Raw genomic sequence first — 25,702 nt, 5'->3', positions numbered from 1 at the left:
TATCATTTCTTGACTACTTTAGACCATTAGGGGGAGATTATGTCATATTTTAGTGCTTTCCTGAAATCAATTGTTCCTCATAGTGGTACTTCTATCAAATCATGATGTGCCTTATTTAGGAACTTCAATCTTCTTTCCGTCTCAGATTGGCACAAAGCAGTGGCAATATTATGAGTTTGGTCCAAAAGTAGTTCCTGAACTTGTTTGTCTTCCTAGAACGGCAGGGGCAATAGAAGTCTACTACAAGTAGATCATTAGCTTCTGCAGTTCATTGACACATAAAGATCTGTAGCTGTAGTGATGTTTCAGCGATTTCATAACTTATACAATAGAACAAAGTTTACAAGATTATAAACTCAAAACCCATTTGTCTTATTGTTTAGAAGTTCTCATTTGAAGCCTGATTCGCAAAACCAGTCATCAACTTTAGAACCAAAAACTGTCCAACACAATGTGAGAAATTTTTGGTATTTGGATAACAAAATCCAAATTCAGTACCCCATTTTGAAGCAGCAATTGAACTAAAAAAATTAATATCTTCATTTGGGGTTGTTAAATACATGGTGGCAAATGCTAATAGCCACGCGTTTGGTTATGTGCCTCAAGTTGTAAGAGAGCAAAGAAAGAAAGAGAATTGTTTACCAATTAGAATTAAGTATGTACATTTAACTGAATGCCATATAATTTACATCAATAAACTTTTGGTCGTGATTGTTTATATCCTAAAAATCATATACTTAACTACTTATGTTTTAAAAAAGTTTAATAGTATATATTAAAATACCCACTACTTTATATGCTATTAAGGACCATTTAATAGTTGATCGTAAAGTATATATTATTTGTTACTCCCATTTAGCGTAGCTATACGATGAAATTATGGTTTATATTACAATTAATATTCTTGCATTGCAGAAAATTACTCAAAGCTTTCACTAGTCTATTTTCATTTTATTTTCTAATATCATTTTGTTGATTTCATAAAAGTTAAACATAAAATATATTCTTAATTAGCTTTAGTTCATGAATCGTGAAATATTATTTGTTGGTATACTTTGGTTGCAATTAACTTATTATAAAATTCTATATTACTAAGAGTCACTATTTTAATGATGGTAATTAATGGTGACAATATATAAAATATTACCTATAATAATATTCATATGAAAATTAATGAGAAAAATTCTTTATATATTTTTGTATTTTCATAAAACAATTGGTTTGGGATATTTTAACTTAAAATTTTAACACAAAATTTGAGAAATTAATCTCTCACAATTTAATGATTGATATTAAACATCAAAACAATATTTTATGATGTTAAATCATCCACCATTGAATTACATGAAATCAATAGTATAAATTTTGTTTTAAAAATTTAAGTTAAAATACTTACTACTAAAAATATATATCCAAGCCATCATGTAGTTATATACACACATATATAGTATCATTAATAATATATATCAAATAATTTATTACAATACCTTCTATAATTATTAATGTTTAAGTATTAATGGTCATTTAATTAAATTCATACAATATAAATTATTATAAGATCTATGAAATATCTTTATATAAAGTAAGGAAAAAGACACTTACACCTCTAAGGTATGGGGAAATGGTCGCAAAGATCTCCAGGTATTCAAAAAGGAACACCGAAACCCCTTTTTAATCGTAATGTCCTTTGAATTTAGGAATTAGAAAATTTACTTTAAAGTTTTTTAATTAACACAAATTTAAGATAATAAATTAACTTTTAATAACAAATAGAAACATAATATTAAAATAAATGAGTTAAAATTAAAATTATTTTAAATATTATGTAAAAATAATTTTCATATTATTAATAGGGGTATATTTTTTTAATTGTAAAATCTATTCAACCCAAGATTTATTGAAAATGTTTATAATATATACAAATATATTATTAAAATAAATATAATAATTTAAAATTTTAATATTATTTTAATGTTAAAAATAATTAATTTAGTATTATTAGTCTACTTGATAGATTATATTATTTATATTAAATTTGTCAATTAAAAAATCTTAAAGTCAATTTTCTAATTATTAAATTCAAAGGGCATTATGGTTAAAATGGGTGTTGATGTCCCTTCCTAAAAACTTAGAGATATTTGTGAACATTTCCCTAAACTGTAGGGTATAGGTGTCATTGTCCCTATAAAGTATTGTTGGAATAATATTACATTTATTTAGAAGCTATTTTTATATGAATATTAATTGTGAAAGAAGAAACAGTAAAATTATATAGCTATAGGCAGTATATAACGTTTTTAATTTCAGAATTACTTTTACTTTTTTTACAATTTTTTGGTGACCTAAAAATGTTTATCAATTGATTGGATAAAAATAAATTAATGTATAAAGAAATATCACAACATGCAAATTACTTGTTACACAATTACTTACTATTAAAATTAAATTAAGGTTGAAGATTCTAATATTTAAATCTAATGATCAATAATAATCTCATCATTGATAATGGGATTTTCATCCCAACACCATAGAAATTTTCTTTTATCTATTAGTTGAAAGTAATATATATATATATATATATATATATATATATATATATCTACATTCACTTATAACCTGAACATTACCCACTACTATATATTTCATTAAATTTTTATCATTATATCATATTTGGGTATTGTTTTTCAATTGTTGTTTTCATTAAAAAAAATGAGAATGAAAATGCTATTTTCGAATTTATTTTAAAACATTTTTAAATGTGTTCGATATCATTTTCGAAAATAATCTTGAACGTAAGAAAAAAGAAAAACATTCTCGATAGGAATATCTTAAATAATTATTATTAGAATAATTTCCATAAACTTAATATTAAGTAGTGTAATTAGGTGATTTTTATTGTTTAATTAGTTTATTTTTTAACTTTAAGAATAAATTAGGTGATCTTTTTTTGTTTAAAGAAAAATGATAAACTCTGCATACTTGATTTAATTAATATATAAAAGCATAAATATTATAATGCATAAAAGAAGAAAAGATTATTGTAATGGAAGTTGATTTTTAGGTGGTCTAATAACAACAACAACAATGTTGTTGTTGTCTTTGTTGTTGTTGATGTCATTATTATTTTGAGAGATGGCGGAAGAAAATTTTTCATATTGAAGCTTAAATTGAATTGGGAAACAAAGAAAACAAGAAAATGTTGTTTTCTTATTTTCTTTGTTAAAAGTATAAATAAATTTTAAATTTTCAAAAGTATATTTAGAAACAATCTACCAAACATGTATTTGATGTTTCTTGAATTTAGAAGATAGAAAATGAAATTTGAAAACAATACCGAATGCACCATAAAACACTTAAATTCATGGGTCCACAACAGTCCCATTATTAATACTATACAAGCTTATACAATATTATAGGAAAATCTTTATTGAAAAGATTACAAATTTTATTAATTTAGTAGTTAAGACAACTAACAATAATACCCCTAAAGATGTGGCTGAGTAGTTTCAAACAAGTTTATTTAATTTGCCACCCAAGTTAGATCTTAGCCTGGGAGGTAGGGGCTAAAAAATAGATTTAGCCTTTACCTATCTCTTATCTCAAAAAAAAAAAAAAAAACTGTGGCTAATGTTAACTAATAACTTTCAATAAAGTTTATATGTCTTTTAAGAAAAAATGATTTTATTTCCCACCGGACTACCATCTGGCCCCTTGTCTTTCAATCCCAACAAAATTGGGAAATTTACACAAATAACCTAAAAAAAATTGTTATTTTCACAACTAACCCCTCAATTTTTTTTCCTATCAACATTAGCCAATAATCATCCCTAGTACCGAAAATACCCCTCCCATAACTCTCCCTCTCTTTCCTCCTCTTCCTCTCCTTCATCTCTTTCTCCTCGCCGAATTCACTCCCAACTTATTCACTCGTCGTCGGCGGCTTCCCAGAGTCATTCTCGGCAGCCAACACTTACTTAGATCCGGTCAAAAGTTGAAATTAAAGGTTAGGTCAAAAACCCTAAATTTCTATTTCCTATTCTCCCACCAATATTCTGGCCTAGGTTCCTGTTACAAGGTGGAAAATTGTCAAATTATTCAAGGCCAGCCATGCGAATCAATATTACTCTCGATTTTGCATTTTAAAATATGTCTGCACTTAAGGGAAAAAAAATGAAAACATACAGATTAAAGAGGGAAGTCAGATTCCATAGTTCATCTGGTACCACACCAACCACATTTAGCGCATAAACTTTCCTGTAAACAAAAGTTTCAAAAAGAAAGAAAAAATAATAACAAGCAAGCATGAAAAGAAAGATATACAGATATGATCAAATAATTCTTGCAAGTGTGTCCCCATAAAATAAAATAAAAAAACTTACAACTGGGTAATGTGGCACACGGTGCCATTTTGGGAAGAGCAGTCACATTTGATGAAGGGATTGTAATCGGGGTTATCAAAGACAATGGAATCATCGATGGTAGCTCCAGTGCAAGGATCCCCTGTTAGAGTGCAATTTATGCACTAGTTTTGCATTGTTTACTTCCCTTAATATCGATGTTTTGCACTTAATAATAATGATTTACTTGTGTTTTACTTTTGTAGGTGCAATTCTATTGATTGGTGATAAAATTGAGCTACAAGATGATGTTTAAGGATGATTGTTCTTTTGGAGAAATTATGAGTGTCAGAAGAACTTTGTTGATAAGGCATGGGCGCGTGCTGTCAACTACGGACCTGCAGTTTTTAATTTAACGTGTTTTGTATTTTTGTAATTACGAATTTAATATTTCAGATATTAATATTTTATTTTAAATAGAACTCTCAAGGAGAAGAGAGAGAGAGAGTATTTAAGGGAGGAATCTATTGTGAAAAAAGGAGATTTTTGAAAAGAAAGAAACCCTAGATCTAAACTTTGTTAACATATATGTTTCCAAATGTTGATTTTGATGATAACAAACAAGATTAAGAATGATTATTCTTTTATGCTCAAATTATTTTCTTTTTAAATAAATCATTATTTTCACATTATAAAGGTTTCATATTTAATGGAAAAATGATTTTATGAAATTGGTTGTTTTTCAAGTTTATGGTTTAATTGGAAGAATTTTGAAAACTTTGAAATCAACAAATATTGCTTGAAATTTTGGAAAAAGATTTATTTGAAAATTTTCATATCATTTTGGGCCATATCATAATTTCATAAAGTTTTGGGATTGACAAAGCATTATTTTGAAATTCTAAAATTGGACCTATTTGAAAGATTTCATAACGTTTTGGGGTCAAATTATAAATTTGGAAAATATTTCATTGTAGCAGTTACTGTAGCAAGCGGCTAACCGGATATGGTAAACGACAATCTGGATTTTGGGCAGTAAACTTTTGGAGCATAAACGACTATCCGAATTTCGTAAGCGGCAATCCATATTTCAAAAGCGGCTAACCGGATATGAAAAGCGGCATGCCAGCTATTCTGAAATTCAAATTTTTGCCTTAACGGTAACATAAAAGCGGCTAACCGGATTCCATAAACGGTAAGCCGGTTACGACCAAAATGTGCATAACGGCTAGTTTTTTAACTCAAACTATATAAACTGAAAACCAATTCATTTTTGGTAATCTAAGCAAGCATAAACAAATGCACACAACTTATATTGAGCTTCAAATTCAAAAATCATCATAGATTAAATCTTTATTGAGCTATCAATTTGTATATCCACTCTTAAAGAGAGTTTCATTGTTGTAATTTTCATTTCTCATCAAATTGTCGGTGTACAAGTGTGAGAAACACTTGGGGTGAAGAGATTGGAGAGATAATCTCTTGTTGTAAAGGTTCATTGACACCTTGAAGTCAATTGTAAACGTTTGAAGCCTTGGAAAGGCTCGGATAGTGAAATCCTCAAGCCCGATGTGCTTGGAGGCGTGGACATAGGCGGGGATTGCCGAACCACGTAAAAATCCTTGAGTTTGCTTTCTCTTCCCTTGCTCATTTATTATTGTGCTTTCATTGAATTTATTGTTTTCGAATTTATTAAGGCATTAGATTGGATTGTTGTGTGGTTTGCTTAGCTTAATTTTTAAAAGGGAAAATATCTACCGTCCACCTATTTTTTACACCTTTTTAAAAAATACACAATTCCTTCATTTTTTAGCTGGAATCCACCTAAAGTTACATTTTTTTTCACTTTTCCACTTCCGTTTGGAATCCGTTAAGAAAACTAACGGAAACTTAATAAAATGATCATTTTACCCCCAAAACGAAAATTACAATTTCACCTTAAAAAATACCAAAAATAATAAGATTTAATGATGAATATCATTATTGGTACTTTAATGAAGTACAAAAAAATCTTAACTACTAGAGATTATAACTCAATTAATAATAAAACTCTACTTATCTTAAATTCAATTGATGATTTGTGAAATTGGGCTATTTTTAATACTACTGTTATAATTTAGCATTCTAATTACAGATATATTTAAAAAAAAAACATGCATTTGATGGTTATGGAATTAATTTATTTATTGACCGATGGGGAAAATAATTAGATTTAATCTAATTATTTTTTGTAATTTTTAAGGTGAAATTATAATTTTCGTTTTGGGGGTAAAATGGTCATTTTTTAAAATTTCCGTTAGTTTTCTTAACGGATTCCAAACGGAAGTGGAAAAGTGAAAAAAAATATAACTTTGGGTGGATTCCAGCCAAAAAATGAAGGAATTGTGTATTTTTGAAAAAGGTGTAAAAAATAGGTGGACGGTGGATATTTTCCCTTTTTAAAATCCCAATTCACCCCCCTCTTGGGTTGCCTAGTTAGTATTTCAAACTTTTCTCTTCTCTCTATGAAGAGCTAAACCTATTATTCTAGTTGAAGGTTAATGAAACTTTGATTCATCACCACTTTGAGATATTTCTTATGCTTTAATTGTTTTATTACTTTTTGGGTATTTGTTTATTCTCTGAATTATTATCATGATTATGTTTGTTAATTAGATAATTGGCCACTATTTAATTATCAACTTAATCTATTGTCAATTAAAGGATTCATCGTATGAATATTTTAATGTTTGTGACAAATAACATAGCAGTGAGTTGTGTTATGAGAATAAACAATCTAATTTAAATGAACCATCGTATGCGTTTGTTGATTAGGATTTGGGTCTCTCTAGTTTTTCAAGCTGTCAATTGATTAAATCCTATGATCGTATCTATGGTTGTCTATTGATTAGGGAAATAACCAACGGTCGTACCTTGGTTATCGACTAGTTAAGGAGAGATTGGCTATTAGAGGGTCTCAGTAGCTATAACCGGTCTATTCATAAGTAGTAATAATTTATATTTGAATCAATGATCAGTAGTCAAATCAAGCTGAGTTAATTCCTTCAACCAGAGTTTTTTCCAATTTGAATTACAATTTTAATTTGCATTCTTGTTATTTTAATTTGATTTTTATTATTGTCAACAAATCCCCCATTTTGCATTTTATATTTCAAAAAGGATTTAAATAATTACCGATCTCTGTGGACACGATCCTGCTCAATCACTATATACAATTTATTTAGAGTATGTATTTATTTTTGCTGGCTTCGACAACCATCATCCCCGCTTTTGTTCCATTGACCTTGCCGTGACAACGGGGCTTTGGTCAAAAAGCCTTACTTTTTGGGTATTTATAGCTTGGTGCGACAGGTGCCTGTCGTACATAGTTTGGTGCGATAGGCACACTTAGCTTGGTGCGACAGGTGTCTATCGCACCAAACTATGTGCGACAGGTTGGTTAGCAAACACAAGGGTAATTTGGGGAGAAAATTGTGTGTTTGGTTAATGTTGATAGAAAAAAGTTTGGAGGGTTAATTGTGAAAATAGTAAAAGTTTTATGGTTATTTTTGTAAATTTCCCAACAAAATTCCATTATGCTCTCGTGCCATTTCAAGTTGGTGCATTTTACACATCAAACAAGTACTTTTTAAATACAACATTTCAATTTTCAGTTGTACAGCAACAATAATTAAAAGTGGCGCCATTCGTGCCCCTCTATTTTCTTCATAAAACCCAATTGGCCAATTTCTAAATAAATTTTATTAAAAAGTTCGATACGTATATGATTACTACTAATATAATACTTTTAAATTCAACATAGAAGCTTCTTTTATTTCTATTAAAACCTATTTAATTTTCTTTACTTTTCATTTGTTGCATGATAAATTTGATTGAATTTCAATTTATATCATATAGAAATGTTATTTTACATTTGAAAAATCATATCTTCAATAGTTATAAAGGTAATGATATGGACGTCTAAGAGCTATTTTCACTCTAAATTCTATTTTAGACACTTTAATTTTAATAAAAATTTATATTACGAAAATAACCTTAATCAAATTTACTACTAGGGACATTAGTATAATTTAAGAAAATATTATTACTCTAAACACACAAACAAGTAATAATCGTAAATAATTTTCCTTTCATCGTCTAATCTAATCCATTATAAAAGAAAATCCTTTGTTTTTTCCCCAACATGATTTGGAAATCATCAAGCCACGTACTCTTTATTGTTTCACTGCGTTAATGTAACTAAAACACTTTTATAAAATTAGTCACAAAATATTCCCAGAACTGCTTTTGAAAGAGTATGTATGTATATAGCTAGTGCCTAGGCTCAAATCTCAACTGAAAGAGTTTCAACATAAATCTTGAACCTTGATAATGCTTAGGAATCATTAATTAACGCCACATGGCTCAAGAATGATGAATATTTTATAGAAAATAATTAGTTAATGAATGGTCCTAATGAAGGACAGTTTTGACATTTGAAATAGTGTGTAAAGTAACAAAATAGGGATGGCAAAATCCAGATCCGGATCCGGATGTAGGTGCATCCGAATTCGGCTCTAGATTAAGCTTTTGGCATCCCGATCTGTATTCAGATCCGTAAAAAAAATATGCGGATCTGGATGCGGGTAATATCCGCACGGATTGTGGGTGGATATTCCGAATATTCGGATCTGCATAATAATAAATTTAATTTTAATTTGAAATTTAATAATTTATATAATAATATTAAATAAAATTCAATTATAACTTAACAATCGACAATTTAACATCAATTCAACACCATAAATTCACAAACAATAATTTCATAATATAAATCAAACATAAAAAAAATCTAAGGTAAACCGATTTATTACAATATTCTCTAATTATTATTATTATTATTTTAACATATTTTTCATAGTTAATGAAGATTTTAGAGTTAATAATGCTTATACATTTAAATAAATAATTTAATTTATATATTTTTCAATTGAAATTTAATTAAATAAATAATTTAATTATAAAATAATGCGGATCCAGGTATCCGATTTTTCGGATGCACTTGCATGTGGATCCAGATCCGTACGAATCTTGATTTTTAAGATCTGGATCTGCATTTTTTAACATGCCAACCCTGATTTTTTCGGATCCGAATTTCGGATCTGGGCCAGATCTAGAGTTTATTGCCAACCCTAGTAAAAATTATTTTTTAAAATTTATTGAATGACTGTGTTAAGTAAAAGAGTGTTCAAAATAGATTTTACAATGTAAATAATCCCATTCTTTTTAAAAATACTAAAAGTATGGTTACTAGCAGGTCAAAATTTTAGAGACTAAAATGGAATTCACCCCAATCTTTAAATTCTTTAGCATCCCAAGTAAGGTACTATTTATGAATTAGGATCTCGTTCTTCTCGTGTTTTCTCACCTACTCCCTCATAACCTTCCAAATCCAGTTGGGGGAAAAAAAGAAAGCTAGCTTAATTGTTAATAATGTGAAACAAGCCAATTTAATTGTCAATATAAAAAAATAAAATGTAATCTTAGTCACTTATTTCACCAAAAGACTAGTGAGAGAAAAAAAGTCTGGGAACTGATCCTTCTCCAGCATTTATATCCATTAGATCGTGAGATGAAGTATTAAATAATTTAACAAGTTATTAAATTGACAATCCAATACGAGGGTGCCGTAAACACTTGAAGAAAAATATTAAGATATTATTTCAGAATTCTGGCAATATTCTATTAGAAAATTGGATGAAGAAACAATTGGTAATTATGTTGAAGCCTTTAAATTTTTCATGAGTGGGCTTCAGCCCCATCCGAACCATTATTATTTCTTTTAAATATACCTTGAGTCCCTTCTAAAACAGACAATAAAAAAATAAGACCACATTCAAATGTAACAAAATACTTGTAATTTAGTAGTAAGAGTTATGCTTTATGGCTTAGGAGACCTTAGTTAAAATCTTTGGTTCTAATCTCAATAAGAATTGCAATTTTTTGAACCAAGTTCATCAATTTTACCATATTCTCCCATGTAGGAACTCTTCGGTGTTTATCCAGATTCTATTAGATTTCTTTGTTGTTTGACATTTTTTATTTAAAATTTTCTAAAATAAACTAATTTAAATATAATCCACCACATATTACGTTTGCTGGGGCATTTATGGATATAATGTTGAGAAACGCTTATTCTATGTTTGAACAAATTAGGAAAACTCTTAGGTTTATCTTGATTTTAGTAAATTTGTCCGCAAGCTAGCTAATCTTTATCCGTCCTTAAAAACAATAATAATAATAATAAGCTACCTTGTTTCTTCTCTTTTGTTTTGCGCAGCTAAAGGCCACTTAAAGCTCGGCGTTTGCATTTTGTTCTTATTGGTCAAAGCTAGGGTCAATAAACGTGCATTCACATAATAGAAAAAGGTAATTAAACTTTCTCGTTCGATCTTGTGATCAAGCCTCGTTGTTTTGCTTACAGCATACTGAGATCAACTTTATTAATTGCAGATAAATAGCATGGAAATTAGCTCAAGTGTTGCATCAAAGCTTGGAGAATTGTTGGTGGAAGCAACCATAAACCAAGCTCGTTATCTGCTCTGTTTCAACAGCATTATTAACGAACTTAAGGATAAAGAAACTAATTTGAAGGAGGCAAAAGGCGGCATCAATGAAAAAATAGAACAAGAACGACAAATACACCGAGCCATTGTAATCGAGAAAGATGTAGAGAAGTGGCTGAAGGATGTAGACAAAGAAATGGCCGATGTTCGAAATTTGAAAGCAAAGATAGATGAAAAGAAGAGCTGTCTTAATGGATGGTGTCCTAATTGGGGTTGGCGATGTTGGCTAGGTAGAAAAGCATCAAAGAAGACTAGCGAGTTGTCTGATCTACAAAAGAAATGCGGCAAATTCAGCTCAGTTGCCCTTCCTAAACCTCTACCATCAGATAGAGAATTGCATATGCCAAGACATTTTATGTCTTTCGGGACTACATAATCGACTTGGAATCAGATTATTGAAGCACTAAAAAGAGATAGCACGACGATAGTGGGATTGTATGGTATCAGTGGTGTCGGAAAGACAACTTTGGCAAACTTTGTGGGCAATCAACTTCGACAAGAAAAGATTTTTGATGAGGTGGGGATAGCCACTGTGTCTCAGGATCCAGATATAATAAAGGTTCAAGGTGAGCTGGCAAAGTCGTTAGGCTGGGCACTAAATGAGAAACATGAAAAAGAGAGAGCAGACCGATTGCGCTTGATGTTTTCTGAGAGTAAAAGCAGCAAGATACTCATAATACTTGACGATGTCTGGAATGAACTCGACTTGAAGACAATAGGTATTCCTGTTGGTGATGGAGACAATTGTTACAAAATCCTTCTAACCACTCGCCTGCAGCCAGTTTGTGATCGCATGCGTTGTGACCCGCAGATTCAACTAGGTGTTCTAAAGCAAGAAGAAGGATTGGCTTTACTAAGAGAGCATGCTGGCATTGTTGTTTCTAATTCAACCTTGATTGGTGTTTCGGAACGAGTTGCTGATGAATGTAAGGGGCTGCCTTTAGCAATTAAAGCTGTTGGAAGTGCACTAAAAGGTAAAGGATTTGATGAGTGGAATCTCGCTCTAGATAAACTACAAGATGCAAAACTCAATACAATAGAATGTATCGGCAATGAGGACCAAGACGTTTACCGTTGTCTCAAATTTAGTTGCGATTATTTGAATGATGAGGATTCCAGGTCGTGCTTCTTGTTGTGTTCTTTGTTTCCAGAGGATTATGAGATAGATTTGGATGATTTGGTTGGATATGCAGTGGGGTTGAGATGGTATCGAGCTGAGTCAATTGAAAAAGTCAGGAGCCTATTGAGTGGAACGATTAAAGAGCTCAAAGCTTCTTCACTGCTATTAGATGCTGGTAATGACAGATTTGTGAAAACGCATGACATTGTTCGTGATGTAGCCTTATGGATAGGCTCAATGGAGAAAAAATATTTTACTAGTAAAGTTGGCATTGGATTGGCGGAACAGGCAGTGGAAAAATACAAAGGAATCTTTTTGATGGGAAATGAAAAAAAAGAGCTTCCAAGTGGTTTGGTATGCCCTAACCTTCATATTTTGCGATTGGAGAATGCTAAATATGGCGACCGATTGCAAGTTCCAGAATATTTTTTCGAAAAGATGCCAGCATTAAAAGTTATTACTATAATAGGTGGAGTTCTTTCACTTAAATCGCTTTAATTCCTCACCAACCTCCAAGTTCTGCAGTTGATTCGATGTAAAGTGAGTGACGCGTCTTTCCTTGGAAAGTTGAAGAGACTTCAAATTGTTTGTGTCAATGGGTCTCCCATTGAAGTTCCTGAAGAATTTGAGGATCAACTTAGTAGATTGAAACTTCTTCTATTCATTGATTCTGGTTCTATTTCTCCTATTACGATAAAAAAATTTCCTCAATTAGAAGAATTTTATGGTTGGATAAAAGATTGGGAGGCTGAAGGGATGAGTTCAGAAGAAAGTTACGCTAGGGCTGCTGAGTTGAACTCCCAACCCGACGATGATGAAATCCAAGATGATGATGGAAAGACTTTACATATTGAACAAAAAATTGTACGTCTTTCAAAAGACTTTACATTTCCAAAATTGCAAATGTACTTCGTCAGTAACTGTAACAAACTTGAAGTTGGAACGAAAAAAGAAGATGAATTTTTTGGACGGAGCAGGTGCTTAATGATTAACTATTGTGAAGCGGCCTCGCTCAGTATTTTTTCGACATTGTGTCAAAATCTGAAATTTCTTAATTTGAAAAGGATAATAGGTCTCCATAATATTGTTCCAAGCATAGATGAAGGGGGCTTAAATGAGTTGACTCATCTATTTGTCAACTATTGTGAAGATTTAGAATGCAATGCGGACGCCTCTCAGTCGCCGCATTGAAAGAGTGGGAATCATGAGGTGCTCTCAAGATTAGCAAAGTGGATGTGGAAGGCGCCTGCCCAACATGTGATCAGCCTCCAAACTCTTACAGAATTGAGTGTGTATGGCTGCCATAATTTGACATATATCTTCACGTTGTCACAAGCTCGAAGTTTGGAGCAGCTTAAAAGTCTCAGTGTGACTTATTGCGACAGGCTGGAATGTATTGTCGAAGCAAAGTTTGATCACAATGAAGGGGAAATAAGTGTCAGAGATGGAAATACGATGCTCGCCCTCCCTTTGTTAAGAGAATTAACACTTCGAAGTCTCCCAGAACTCGTCAGCTTCTGTTAAGAAAATTATTGTTCAATTTGGACAGCATTGGAAGAGTTACAACTTCATTACTGTCCCAACTTGACCATCAACAGTATTGAACTTAAAGCCAATTTGCAGTATCTCAAAGAGGTATGTTTTTTCTAGTTGATGCACTCAGTAGGAAGTCTTCCAACTCTATAGCTCACTTGCGAGTGAAATAGATGCCTCTGTTGATCGAGTTGAGATCTTTGGGAGTCGAGTTGAACGGTGACGATTGTGGAGCTTTGATAGCTAATTTTCGAGTTAGGCCGACTTTGATTCACAAAGTTCACCAGATGCAAGCTCAGGACCCACAGTTAATGCAGTTGAAAGAGGATGTGCAAAAATGTTTACGAACCGATTTTACGGTGAGAGGCAATGGAGTCTTAGTCATGGGTAATAGACTCTGTGTACATGATATTAAAGATCCGAAAGAAGAGATTATGGAATAAGCTCATTGTTCAGCATATGCGATGCATCCTGGTAGTACGAAGATGTATCGCACCCTAATGGATCATTACTGGAGGCAGGGTATGAAGAGAGAGATAGCAGAATTTGTTTCTCGATATTTAGTCTGTCAGCAGATTAAGGCTGAACACCAGAGGCCTGCAGGGTGTTCTCACCCGCTTCCTATTCCTGAGTGGAAGTGGGAGCACATCACCATGGATTTTGTAGCAGGACTTCCACGTACTCAGAAAGGACATGATAGTGTTTGGGTGGTTGTTGATGGGTGTCGAAGCCAACAAAAATAAATTCCTACTCTAAATAAATTGTGTATAGTGATTGAGCAGGGTCGTGTCCACAGAGATCGGTAATTAATTAAATCCTTTTGAAACGTAAAACGTAAAATGGGGGAATTGTTGACAATAATAAAAATCAAATTAAAATAACAAGAATGCAAATTAAAGTTGTAATTCAAATTAGAGAAAGCTCTGGTTGAAGGAATTAACTCAGCTTGATTCGACTACTGATCATTGATTCAAATATAGATTATTATTACTCATGAATAGACCGGTTATAGCTACTGAGACCCTCTAATAGCCAATCTCTCCTTAACTAGTCGATAACCAAGGTACGACCGTTGGTTATTTCCCTAATCAATAGACAACCCTAGATACGATCATAGAATTTAATCAATTGACAGCCTGAAAAACCAGAGAGACCCAAATCCTAATCAACACATATGATGATTTATTTAAATTAGATTGTTTATTCTCACAACACAACTCTCTGCTATGTTATTTGTCACAAGCATTAAATTCTTCATACGATGAATCCTTTAATTGACAATAGATTAAGTTGATAATTAAATAGTGGCCAATTACCTAATTAACAAACATAATCATGAAACTAATTCAGAGAATAAACAAATACCCAAAAAGCAATAAAACAATTAAAGCACAAGAAAGATCTCACAGTAGTGATGAATCAAAGCTTCGTTATCCTTCAACCAGAAAAATAGGTTTAGTTCTTCATAGAGAGGAGAGAAAAATTAAATCTAGGGTTTCTTTCTTTTTCTCCAATCCAAAAATCCCCCCTTTTTCACAATAGATTCCTCCCTTAAATACTCTCTCTCTCTTCTCTTTTAGAATTCTATTTAAAATAAAATACTAATATCTGAAATATTAAATTCGTAATTACAAAAATAACCAAAAATACAAAACACGTTAAACTAAAAACTGCAGGTCCGCAGTTGACAGCACGCGCCCACGCCTTATCAACAAAGTTCTTCTGACGCTCATAATTTCTCCAAGAGAAAAATCCTCCTTAAACATCATCTTTTAGCTCAATTTTATCACCAATCAATAGAATTGCACCTACAAAAGTAAAACACAAGTAAAACATTATTATTAAGTGCAAAACATCGATATTAAGGGAAGTAAACAATGCAAAACTAGTGCATAAATTGCACTCTAACAGTTGTTGATCGACTTACAAAATCTGCTCATTTCTTACCATTCAACCACCTATTCGATGGACAAGTTAGGGAGTATTTATGTGGCTGAGATAGTTCGACTTCACGGAGTACTCGTGTCTATAGTTTCAGATAGAGATTCCCAGTTTACTTCTAAGTTCTGGACTAGCTTGCAAAATCCCTTAGGCACAAAGTTGAACTTCAGTATAACTTTTCATCCACAGACTGATGGACAATCAGAGCGTACTATTCAAACTCTAGAGGATATGTTGCGAGCTTGTGTTATGGAGTTGAAAGGTAAATCGGACAATCATTTACCTCTGATGGAGTTTGTTTACAACAACAGCTATCAAGCTAGTATTGAGATGGCACCATATGAGGCTTTGTATGGTAGAAAATGCAGGACTCCAATATGTTGGGATGAGGTTGGTGAGCGGAGGTTATTCGGTTCAGAACTTGTCCAAGATACTAACGAGAAGATACAATTGATCCGGGATAGATTAAAGGTGGCTCAAGATAGACAAAAGAGCTGTACAGACAAGCGTAGGCGGGAACTTGAATTCGAAGTTGGTGATAGAGTTTTCATACCGATATTTCCTTGGAAAAGGGTGCTTCGATTTGGGAAACGTGGGAAGCTAAGTCCACATTACATTGGGCCATATGAGATCATTGAGCGCATTGGTCCATTAACTCTACCACCCGAGTTATCCAGAATCCATGATGTATTTCATGTCTCAATGCTCCAGAAGTACATATATGACCCGAGTCATGTGTTATCGTAGCAACCAATTCAGTTGAAGGAAGATTTGACTTACGAAAAGGAACCAGTTGAGATATTGGAAGAGAAACACCAAGTTCTGCATTCTAAGACCATTCCTTTAGTAAAAGTATGGTGGAAGAATCATACAAAGGAAGAGGCTACCTGGGAACGCGAGGACTTAATGCGAGCTCAGTATCCCTATCTTTTCTTATCAGGTACGTAAATTTCGAGGACGAAATTTTTATAAGGGGGGAGGATTGTAACATATGTGAATTAAAAATGAAATTGAGGCGGTTAAAGACTTTATTAAAAATAATAGAATAAGTTAGAAACATGGAACTTATACACACACGTATGAGAGTAACAGAAGCTATCAACTGACCCGGAAAACCCGACACGACCTGCGAAATTGACCCGGCCATAACTTTCATTTTCGGCCACTGTTTCGGCCGAGCTTGGTACCAATCTGAAGCTTAGAAGCCAGCCGTCGTTCCCCTGCCATCGCCGCCGAAAACCAACCGGAACGCCGGTGATCGAAGCTTGAAAACCCGCGACTGTTTCATTTTGTTCCACCGGGATTTTCACCGGTTTTGGGTGACACCACTGGTTGGATTTTGTTCCTCATGACTCCTTCTTCCATTTTCGACCATCCATAGGCACCGGGAGTCACTGTTTCGCCGCCGGTCAATTGTTGGAATTCACGGTTGCCGAGCTAGATTCCAACGTCGTTGCCGCGCGTTGGAGCTCACCGCCGGTACCATTGAACTCAGCATGATTGGAACTTTCAGACTTGTGCTTCCCGGCCAACGTTGACCAAATTCCAGTGACTGTTGATCGACAAGGGCATTTCGGTAATTTCACACTATGAGGGCAATTTTGTAATTTCTGAGCCTATTGATATTTTAGTAATTCCTAGAAGTGAGGATTGGTGTAATTACGATTCCGAGGGTAATTCAGTGATTTCCGATTTCGAAGTATTTTAATGATTTATGGACTCGAGGACATTTTAGCAGTTTTATCGACACGGGAGTTGTAAATTATGGATAGATTTTCGTTTCGAGTTTATTGCATAAATTTAGTCCTAATTCCGTTTTACGGAAAATATTTATGTTATTTCCTTGATTTAGGAGGATCCACGAGCAAGAATCGGTTTGCGGACGTAGACGATAACCAAGCGTGAACACCGTCACTATGAGTAGAATATACAAAACTTATTTTCATAGTTAATTATGATAGTAAAGCATGTTTGCAAAATAAGTATTTTAAATGATCTGATTTAATGATTACCTCGAAATGGATTTTGTCCACGTATTGGTATTTTATTAAAATGTTTGGTTAATGATTTTTTGTATCGACTTTGAATAAGCATGATAATATTTTAAAGATAAGAAAAGTGGATTCAAATGTGGTATGATTTAAAATATGGTTAAAAAAGTATGTGAATATGAGTATAATGATTGTTTTTGAAATCACTAGATAGTACCCATACAGATGAGATGAGATGAGAGACCTTTGGGGCCCGTTTGAACACACATAGAGGCTTTGGCCCGTGTGTTTGGGCGTTTTTGCCTTTTGAGGGCATATGCATGCGGTATGATGATTACAGATACACAGATATGAGATACAGACAGATATTGAGATACAGATGATACAGATGAGATACAAGCCTTTGGGGCCCGTCTGAGTACACACAGAGGCTTTGAGCCGTGTGCTTGGGCGCTTTTGTCCTTTGGGGACTAGATTATGCACGCACATATATGATAAGATATGATGAGATATGAGATGATATTTCCCTGTCTATCCGTGTAACTCTGGGGCATGACGGTACCCAGATAGAACGTCATTGCCCGTCCGTTGAGGTCCGGATATGATGAGATTATTTCTCTAGGTACTTGTTTGGTGATGATTTTCAAATTTGTGTATTATATATGATATTGTAATATAATTTCTATGGTTATTTGGTACAATATTATATATGCTTTTCATGGTTAGTAATCTGATTTAAATGTAAATGATTTACTATTGGTTTCTTGCATATGATTTGATGAAATCGTGTTTGGAAATTATATGAATATTTCTTTTAAAGTAAGTATTAATTTTCAAAAACTACTATCCACTCACTGATCTCACTGAGTTTTAAACTCACCCCGTTTTTATTATATTTTTTCCCCCTCACCAGGAGGTAGCAGGTACACTAGACCGACCCAGCGACTGTAAATATATTTTGAGTCTTGGCCACGTGATGATGTTAGAAGATATAAATGTTTTTGTTAGGACATCTTTTGATTATCTTGTCCTGTTGGGATTGTATAATTTTTGTTGTATTATTCTTTTGGGATTAAGAATAAACTAAAATATTAATATTAGTTATAATATTATCTTTTGAGACTCTAGAGATATAAAACTCAGCATTTTGGTTGAGGATGTTGGTCACTGGAGTTTGTTGTATATTGAATTATATTAGGAGTGTTATATTCATATTTGTAGATTGGGAGTGTTATATATATAAAGGAGACTTTGCCTAATTTTCGGCAGAATCCTTACTAATTAGATTATTATCAAATCCGTTTTGATGAGACTAGATTGACTCGCCCGGGGGATTCGGGGCGGGTCGTTTCATACGGTGACCCAGAGGCCTCGCGTTTGTGCTATTTGGCGCTGCACGCTCTGCAGCATCGCGGCCAAGAAGGTGTAGTTATAGTTGCTGTGAATAATAAAGTTCTTCAGTCTATTACCGGTGCTGGTTTAGTCTCTGATGTGTTTAATCAGTCTAAACTTGATCAATTGCCTGGCGATATGGCCATTGGTCATGTTAGATATTCGACTGCATGCTTAAGAATGTGCAGCCTTTTGTTGCTGGGTACAGGTTTGGTTCTCTAGGTGTTGCACATAATGGGAATTTATTTAACTATAATACTTTGAGGGCTAAGCTTGAAGATAATGGTTCCATTTTTAATACTAGTTCTGATACTGAGGTTGTTCTCCATTTGATTGCGATATCGAAAGCTAGGCCGTTCTTTTTGAGGATTGTGGATGCTTGTGAGAAGCTTGAGGGTGCTTATTCAGTGGTGTTTGTTACTGAGGATAAGCTTGTTGCGGTTCGTGACCCGTACGGGTTTAGGCCGTTGGTGATGGGTAGGAGGAGTAATGGTGCTGTGGTTTTTGCGTCAGAGACTTGTGCACTATTTGATTGAGGCCACATACGAGAGAGAGGTACATCCCCGAGAAGTTTTGATGGTGGATAAAGATGGGGTTCAATCACTTTGTTTCATCCCTCACCCTGAACCTAAGCAGTGCATCTTTGAGCATATTTATTTTGCTTTGCCTAATTCTGTTGTTTTTGGAAGGTCTGTTTATGAGTCGAGGAATCATTTTGGGGAAGTACTTGCTACCGAGGCTCCTGTTGAGTGTGATGTCGTGATTGCAGTACCAGATTCTAGAGTGGTGGCTGCACTTGGGTACGCTGCCAAAGCCGAGGTGCCATTTCAACAAGGGTTGATAAGGTCACACTATGTTGGGAGAACTTTCATTGAGCCTTCCCAGAAGATTAGGGACTTTGGTGTCAAGCTTAAGCTCTCTCCTGTAAGGGGAGTGTTGGAGGGAAAGAGAGTTGTGGTTGTCGATGATTCGATAGTGAGAGGAACAACTTCATCCAAAATTGTTAGGTTGCTTGAGGAGGCTGGAGCTAAAGAGGTTCACATGAGAATTGCAAGCCCACCAATCATAGCTTCTTGTTACTATGGAGTGGACACTCCGAGTACTGAGGAGTTGATTTCCAACAGGATGAGCGTCGAGGAAATCAGGGAGTTTATTGGGTGTGATTTGCTTGCTTCTCTGCCGATTGACATCTTGAACAAGTTGTTAGGCAATGATTCTCAGAATTTTTGTTATGCTAGCTTCTCTGGGAAGTACCCTGTTAAGCGTAGGAGATGAAGGTGAAACGGGTTGGTGATTTTGTGGATGATGGGTTGAATGGAAGCATTCAATCCATTGATGGCGGATGGGTTAAGGGACTTCGAAATCAGGACAAAGTTGAAGACGTTATTGCTTCCAATACCTCAAAGTTACCACTTTGATGCCACCTTTTGAGATCAAACCACCATTATTATTATTATTTTCTTTTGCTTTCCTGGATGAACTAGGCTCTAAACTCTGAAGGTTACACAATTTTGTCCGACTCTTCAATGTTTTCCAAAGTTCTAATCTTATAAGCTTGTGTTTGTCTTTCTTTGGTGATAGATTATGGAATTAACTTAATGTATGTTATTGCATTAAACTTTTTGTCCCGATACTGTGACATAAAAATTCTTTAAATTCAGGTGCCGTGTTTTAGCTTGTTTGGGGAAACTCTGCCGCTTCATTCTTAACGGTATTATAATTACGGCTCATGTCTGCAGAAATATTTTCATCAATTTTCATTAACTAAATATGTAATGATTAATACCACCTGTATTATTTAATTTCTTATTTTCTTTCGTGCCCTTTTCATCAATTTCGTTAACTAAATATCCAGACTTGGAACTTTTACCCGTATGCAAAATCAATTGTGATACACAGTTATTATCACTCTTGAGTATGAAGTGGTAAATATTATTAGGGATGACAGTGGACAGGGTTTGATGTGAGTTTGTTATTACACCACGGGTTTTTTTTAATTTAAAATTTTTTAAATGGTCTAAACGTATTGAATTTAAGAATACGAAGGGAAATCTCAATCGGCTATAAAAAAATAAAAGGAAAATACATAAAAACTTTCAATTTATTTGTTTTTAATTTGTATCACTCGTGTACTTTGCCATTGTCCATTGACAGCATTATGATATTAAACGGAATTTAGTAAAATGAGTATTTTACCCTTAAATTTTAAGGTTATTTTTTTTTGTACCATAAAACAATAAAATGAAATGAAAGGAAAAGAGAAATAGAACAAAAATAAATAAGAGAACAAATTGACCAAATTAAAAGTTTGTTGTGTACATATATTTATAGTAGAAATCTTTTGATAGACGGTTGATAGTTTTTTAAATGTAATAAATTATTTACTGCGAGCAATATAAATGTGTACAAAACTTATCAATCCAACATAATATTTAAAGCAAGAAAAATGCAATAAACAAATAATGTATCAAACCAATCAGTCTAAAACATAAAACTTTCGAAGCATGGAATGTACTAGTCCATGAAAACGCCGCATTTTCTGTTTAATGCGTCTTGGTCAAGTGCCTGAAGCTGACGCTAAACCTGCTAAGGAATTCCCTTTCACTCTCGACCAATCATGCAAGATGATTCCGAAGCATGGAATGTACTAATTTCAGAAGATGATTCCAGTCCGAAGCTATCAAGTGCCTCGACAACGGCGAGTCCGTTATGGTTCGTTTATTATTATTATTATTAAAATATACACGGACGCGCGCCCGCGCGCACACAATAAAGCTCTAATTTTTTGTAAAAAATTTAATTTGAATTTGGAAGTCCTTTCGTAGAAAGTGCTCTGCCAATTTTTTGCATCAAGTGTTATCTTGTGTGAAAATAAAAATAGTTTTTTTTTTTTTTAAAAAAATGGATTTGCCTTTCATTATCGGCCCATACATCTGCTGGGAAAACTGTGGTAGCATTGTATGCTATTGCTATGTCGTTGCGGAATAAGCAACGTGTGATATATACTTCCCCGATTAAGGCACTTAGCAATCAGAAGTACAGGGAGTTTAAAGAAGAGTTTTCAGATGTTGGTTTGATGACTGGGGATGTCACAATTGACCCTAATGCTTCTTGTTTGGTAGGTCAACTTGGTAGTGTCATCTTTTGGGTGTTGCAGCGCTTTGATTTGTTTTAATTTCAGGTGATGACTACTGAAATCTGGCGTAGTATGCAGTATAAACTATAAGGTTCGGAGATTACGCGTGAAGTGGCTTGGTTTGATGAGGTACATTACATGCGTGATCATGAGAGAGGTGTTGCATGGGACGATTATGATAAAATCATTTTTTTTTTTGGTTGCCATAGGTAAAGATTATGATAGTAAAAGAAAAAAATTATTTAACAATTTTTTTAAAAAATTGAGAGATGTCTGTGTACATTTAAATAAACCATAGGACCTAGTTTTCCTATTTTGTGTACATTTAACTAAAAATAGGGTCTAGTTTTCCTATTGGCATAAAAGAATTGTAATTGCACGAGCTTGGTCCATTTTCAAACCCAAAGCACCAAACTGCTACCAATGCAATGAAGTAATGTACGTGTCGTTTTTGGGTTATTCGAAACTCATCCAACAAGTATGATGTGATTAATTGAAGAATGCTATATCTCGCAGTAGGGATGGCAATGGAGCAGATATGGATTGGATCTACATTGTTCCAGATCTAAATCCGTAATAAAAATTAAAATCCATATCTGCTTCAGATTCGTCATGGATCTATATTTTTTGCTCCATATCTAGATCCGAAACAAAAAATAAAGATCTATATCTGCTCCAAATCCAAAAAGAAAAATTAAAATCCAAATCTGCTCTAGATCCATCATGAATTCTAAATCTCAATAATAAGAGATCAATTTTTTTAGAAATAAAATTTAAGACTAAAATGCACTGGTAACAATTAAATTATATAATGTGTACAAAAAATCTAATAAGTATTGCAGCTTCTACTTTTACACCAAAATAAATAAATAAGAAAGACAATAAAATATCGATCAAAAGTAATTGAAGGAATAAGATCATTATAATATTCTAATGTCTCCTTTACTATCTTGATATCCACTGCACACCATCATCATTCCTATATCATTAAATAATAACATATAAGTTAAAAATGATTTATTATATTCAGTGCTTTATTATTTTTATTATGATCATATTTAACGAAATATATGATTAACATAATTATTTTATAGTTGATAGCCACCATTGATTAGTGATTATACAAAATAAATAAGATTATGAGAAAATGGTAGAAAAATAAACCCAAGTCTATGGATTTTCCTAACAATTAAAGAACTGATCCAATCATTCAAATGAAGTGGAGAAGCGAGAGTAAACTAAAGAGGAAAAAAGAGACTAAATTGTAGAGTGAAAAACTTAAAAAAATTAGGGCAGGCTATCCTAGTTTTATTTTACACTTGATAATTTTTTGTCTTATTATCAATTAAGTACCTTTAAGTTTTAAGATTCTTAAATACATGCTAATGAATAAATTTTATCATCATTTATAATTACATAATTGTTAAGAATTTTTTAAAATAAAATTACATTAAATGGTGAGTGAATATAGATTTGGATATAGATATTAAGATAAATCTGAATTTGCTCCAGATCCGCCTTAGATCCACGCATTGACATCCAAATCCATCCAAATCCACTTTAATCCAACCCAAATCCGATCCAATTGGATTTGGATCATATGGATCTTGGGTCAGATCCGATCCATTGCCATCCTTAACTCGCAGTGTAAAACGAAAATTTTCATAATAAATTAATGATTTAAATGTATAATTTTCCCTCTTTGCCGTTGATTTACTTATTATTATTAATTTTTTAACAGCTTTGCGTGTAATTTGATTTTGAAAGGATCAATATAATATGAGATGTTTGAAATTATCCATTTTAAATCTAATAAATCTCCATTGTCATGTAGAGGTTTGCCAAATAATAATAATAATTGTAACAGTTGGTTGGCGATCTCATAATTAGAAAAATAAGTAGTTTTATAGTACCTCCAAAAAACTCCCGATTTGTGCTCCTCTTGGCTACCGTGGCTTTCTGGAAAGTTTGTAATACCTGAAAGCATGAAATAATTCTTCCTTGTTGCAAATAATGTTTAAAGCGTTATTTGTTAGTAAATTGGTGGGTTAAGCAGAACCGTAGCTAAAGTAAAATTGAAAGAAAATAAAGAACAAGCACAATAGAGGACACCAGAAATTACGTGGTTCGACTTTTAGCCTACGTCCACGTACGAAAACAGAAGGAAAATATTATACTAGTGAAAAGTAGTTACAAGTATTGTAGTATTTTAGCTCACTACCCAAAACCCCAATACACCCAAACTCTCAAAACACTAAGTACACAAAACTCTCTGCTCTGCAAGAATTACTTCTCACAATTCTCGACTCTCTCTACAAAATTGGATGCCAAAATCGAAATGAAGCTCTCCCTTTTTATAGCCAAAATTGGCTATTAAAATAATAATTTAATTATTATTTTTTTCTTTCATTTGGTGTACCAACCACCATTTGCAGATTTTTCTTTCTTCTTTGTCAAAGTTTTCTTTAGGCGGCACCAAATCCTTCAACATTTTCTTTGATTCAAAGAATTCAGCAACAACCGCATTCTTCTTCAAAAGTGGTGGGCACCACCTTCTAGAAAAGGTGGTGCTATTTTCCACATTCTCCCACTTGGAGATTTGATTGAGAATCAATTAATCTCCACACCATCCTTTCTGCTTCGCCATAGTCATGTTGCCTACATTTCTGTTAGGCCACAAGAAGATCTACTCCAGATAAACTTGTCAGCATTTATCGGCTTGGTCAAAATATCTGCTAGGTTCTCCTTCGTATGGATTTTCTGTAAATCCACACTTCCATCTTCCACTACTTATCGAACGAAGTGATACTGAACTCCTATGTGCTTTGTCCTGGAATGAAAGGCTGGATTTCTTGCAATGTGCAAAGCACTCTGACTGTCACAAAATACAGGAATTTTCTATTGTTTGTGCCCGAGCTCCTCCAATAATCTTTGTATCCAAATAGGTTCCTTGCAAGCTTGTGTAGCTGCCATGTATTATGCTTTTGTTGTAGATAAAGCCACAACAGTCTGTAGTTTAGAAACCCAACTTTCACCATCCTTTCGCAGAATAATTACTTGAAGAAAATCTTGCGGCGCTTCAACATGCAAGATTGTAAGTCAATTTCTACCCCACTTCCCGTTAATTTCAAATTATCCTCAAGTATGTGTCCTAGCAATGAAGCAAAGAGGAAGGAGATGTCTCGAGTACCGTATGCATCAGCAATGGGAAGTTTGATGTTCGCTATGATCTTGTACATATCATAGCGAATATCAAACTTCCTACTGCTGATGCATACGGCACTCGAGACATCTTTTTCCTCTCTGCTTCATTGTTAGGACACATACTTGAGGATAATTTGAAATTAACGGGAAGTGGGGTAGAAATTGACTTACAATCTTGCATGTTGAAGCGCCGCAAGATTTTCTTCGAGTAATTCTTCTGCGAAAACCAAATCTTCCTGTTATTTCTGTCTCGGTGAATTTGCATCCCTAGAATCTTGTTTGCTGGTCCCAAGTGCTTCATTCAAACTCCCTAGCCAACTGTGCTTTTAATTCTTGGATTCGATCTTTGTTGGGGCCTACTACCAACATGTCATCCACATACAACAATAACATAATGAAATCATTATCTTCAAACCTCTTGTAATATGCACAATGGTCTGAAC

The 25,702-nt window shown here is 33.4% G+C and overlaps 1 protein-coding gene and 1 pseudogene across 1 annotated transcript; both read left to right on the top strand.

The window, feature by feature from the left end:
* The first annotated feature begins 10,838 nt into the window (after positions 1-10,838).
* Positions 10,839-14,038, top strand: LOC127899257 (disease resistance protein At4g27190-like). The gene is made up of 6 exons (XM_052432597.1): positions 10,839-11,240; positions 11,334-12,416; positions 12,588-13,039; positions 13,448-13,557; positions 13,612-13,697; positions 13,769-14,038. Exons 1-6 carry the CDS (start codon positions 10,839-10,841, stop codon positions 14,036-14,038), a joined length of 2,403 nt encoding a protein of 800 aa, XP_052288557.1.
* Positions 14,039-14,059: 21 nt separating this feature from the next.
* LOC127899256 (amidophosphoribosyltransferase 2, chloroplastic-like) lies at positions 14,060-20,579 on the top strand (annotated as a pseudogene).
* The last annotated feature ends 5,123 nt before the right edge of the window (positions 20,580-25,702 follow it).

The sequence above is a fragment of the Citrus sinensis genome, chromosome 8 (assembly GCF_022201045.2).
Source record: "Citrus sinensis cultivar Valencia sweet orange chromosome 8, DVS_A1.0, whole genome shotgun sequence".
Taxonomy (NCBI): domain Eukaryota; kingdom Viridiplantae; phylum Streptophyta; class Magnoliopsida; order Sapindales; family Rutaceae; genus Citrus; species Citrus sinensis.
Note: the sequence above shows the minus strand (reverse complement) of the source record. Positions and strands in the feature narration are given on the sequence as shown.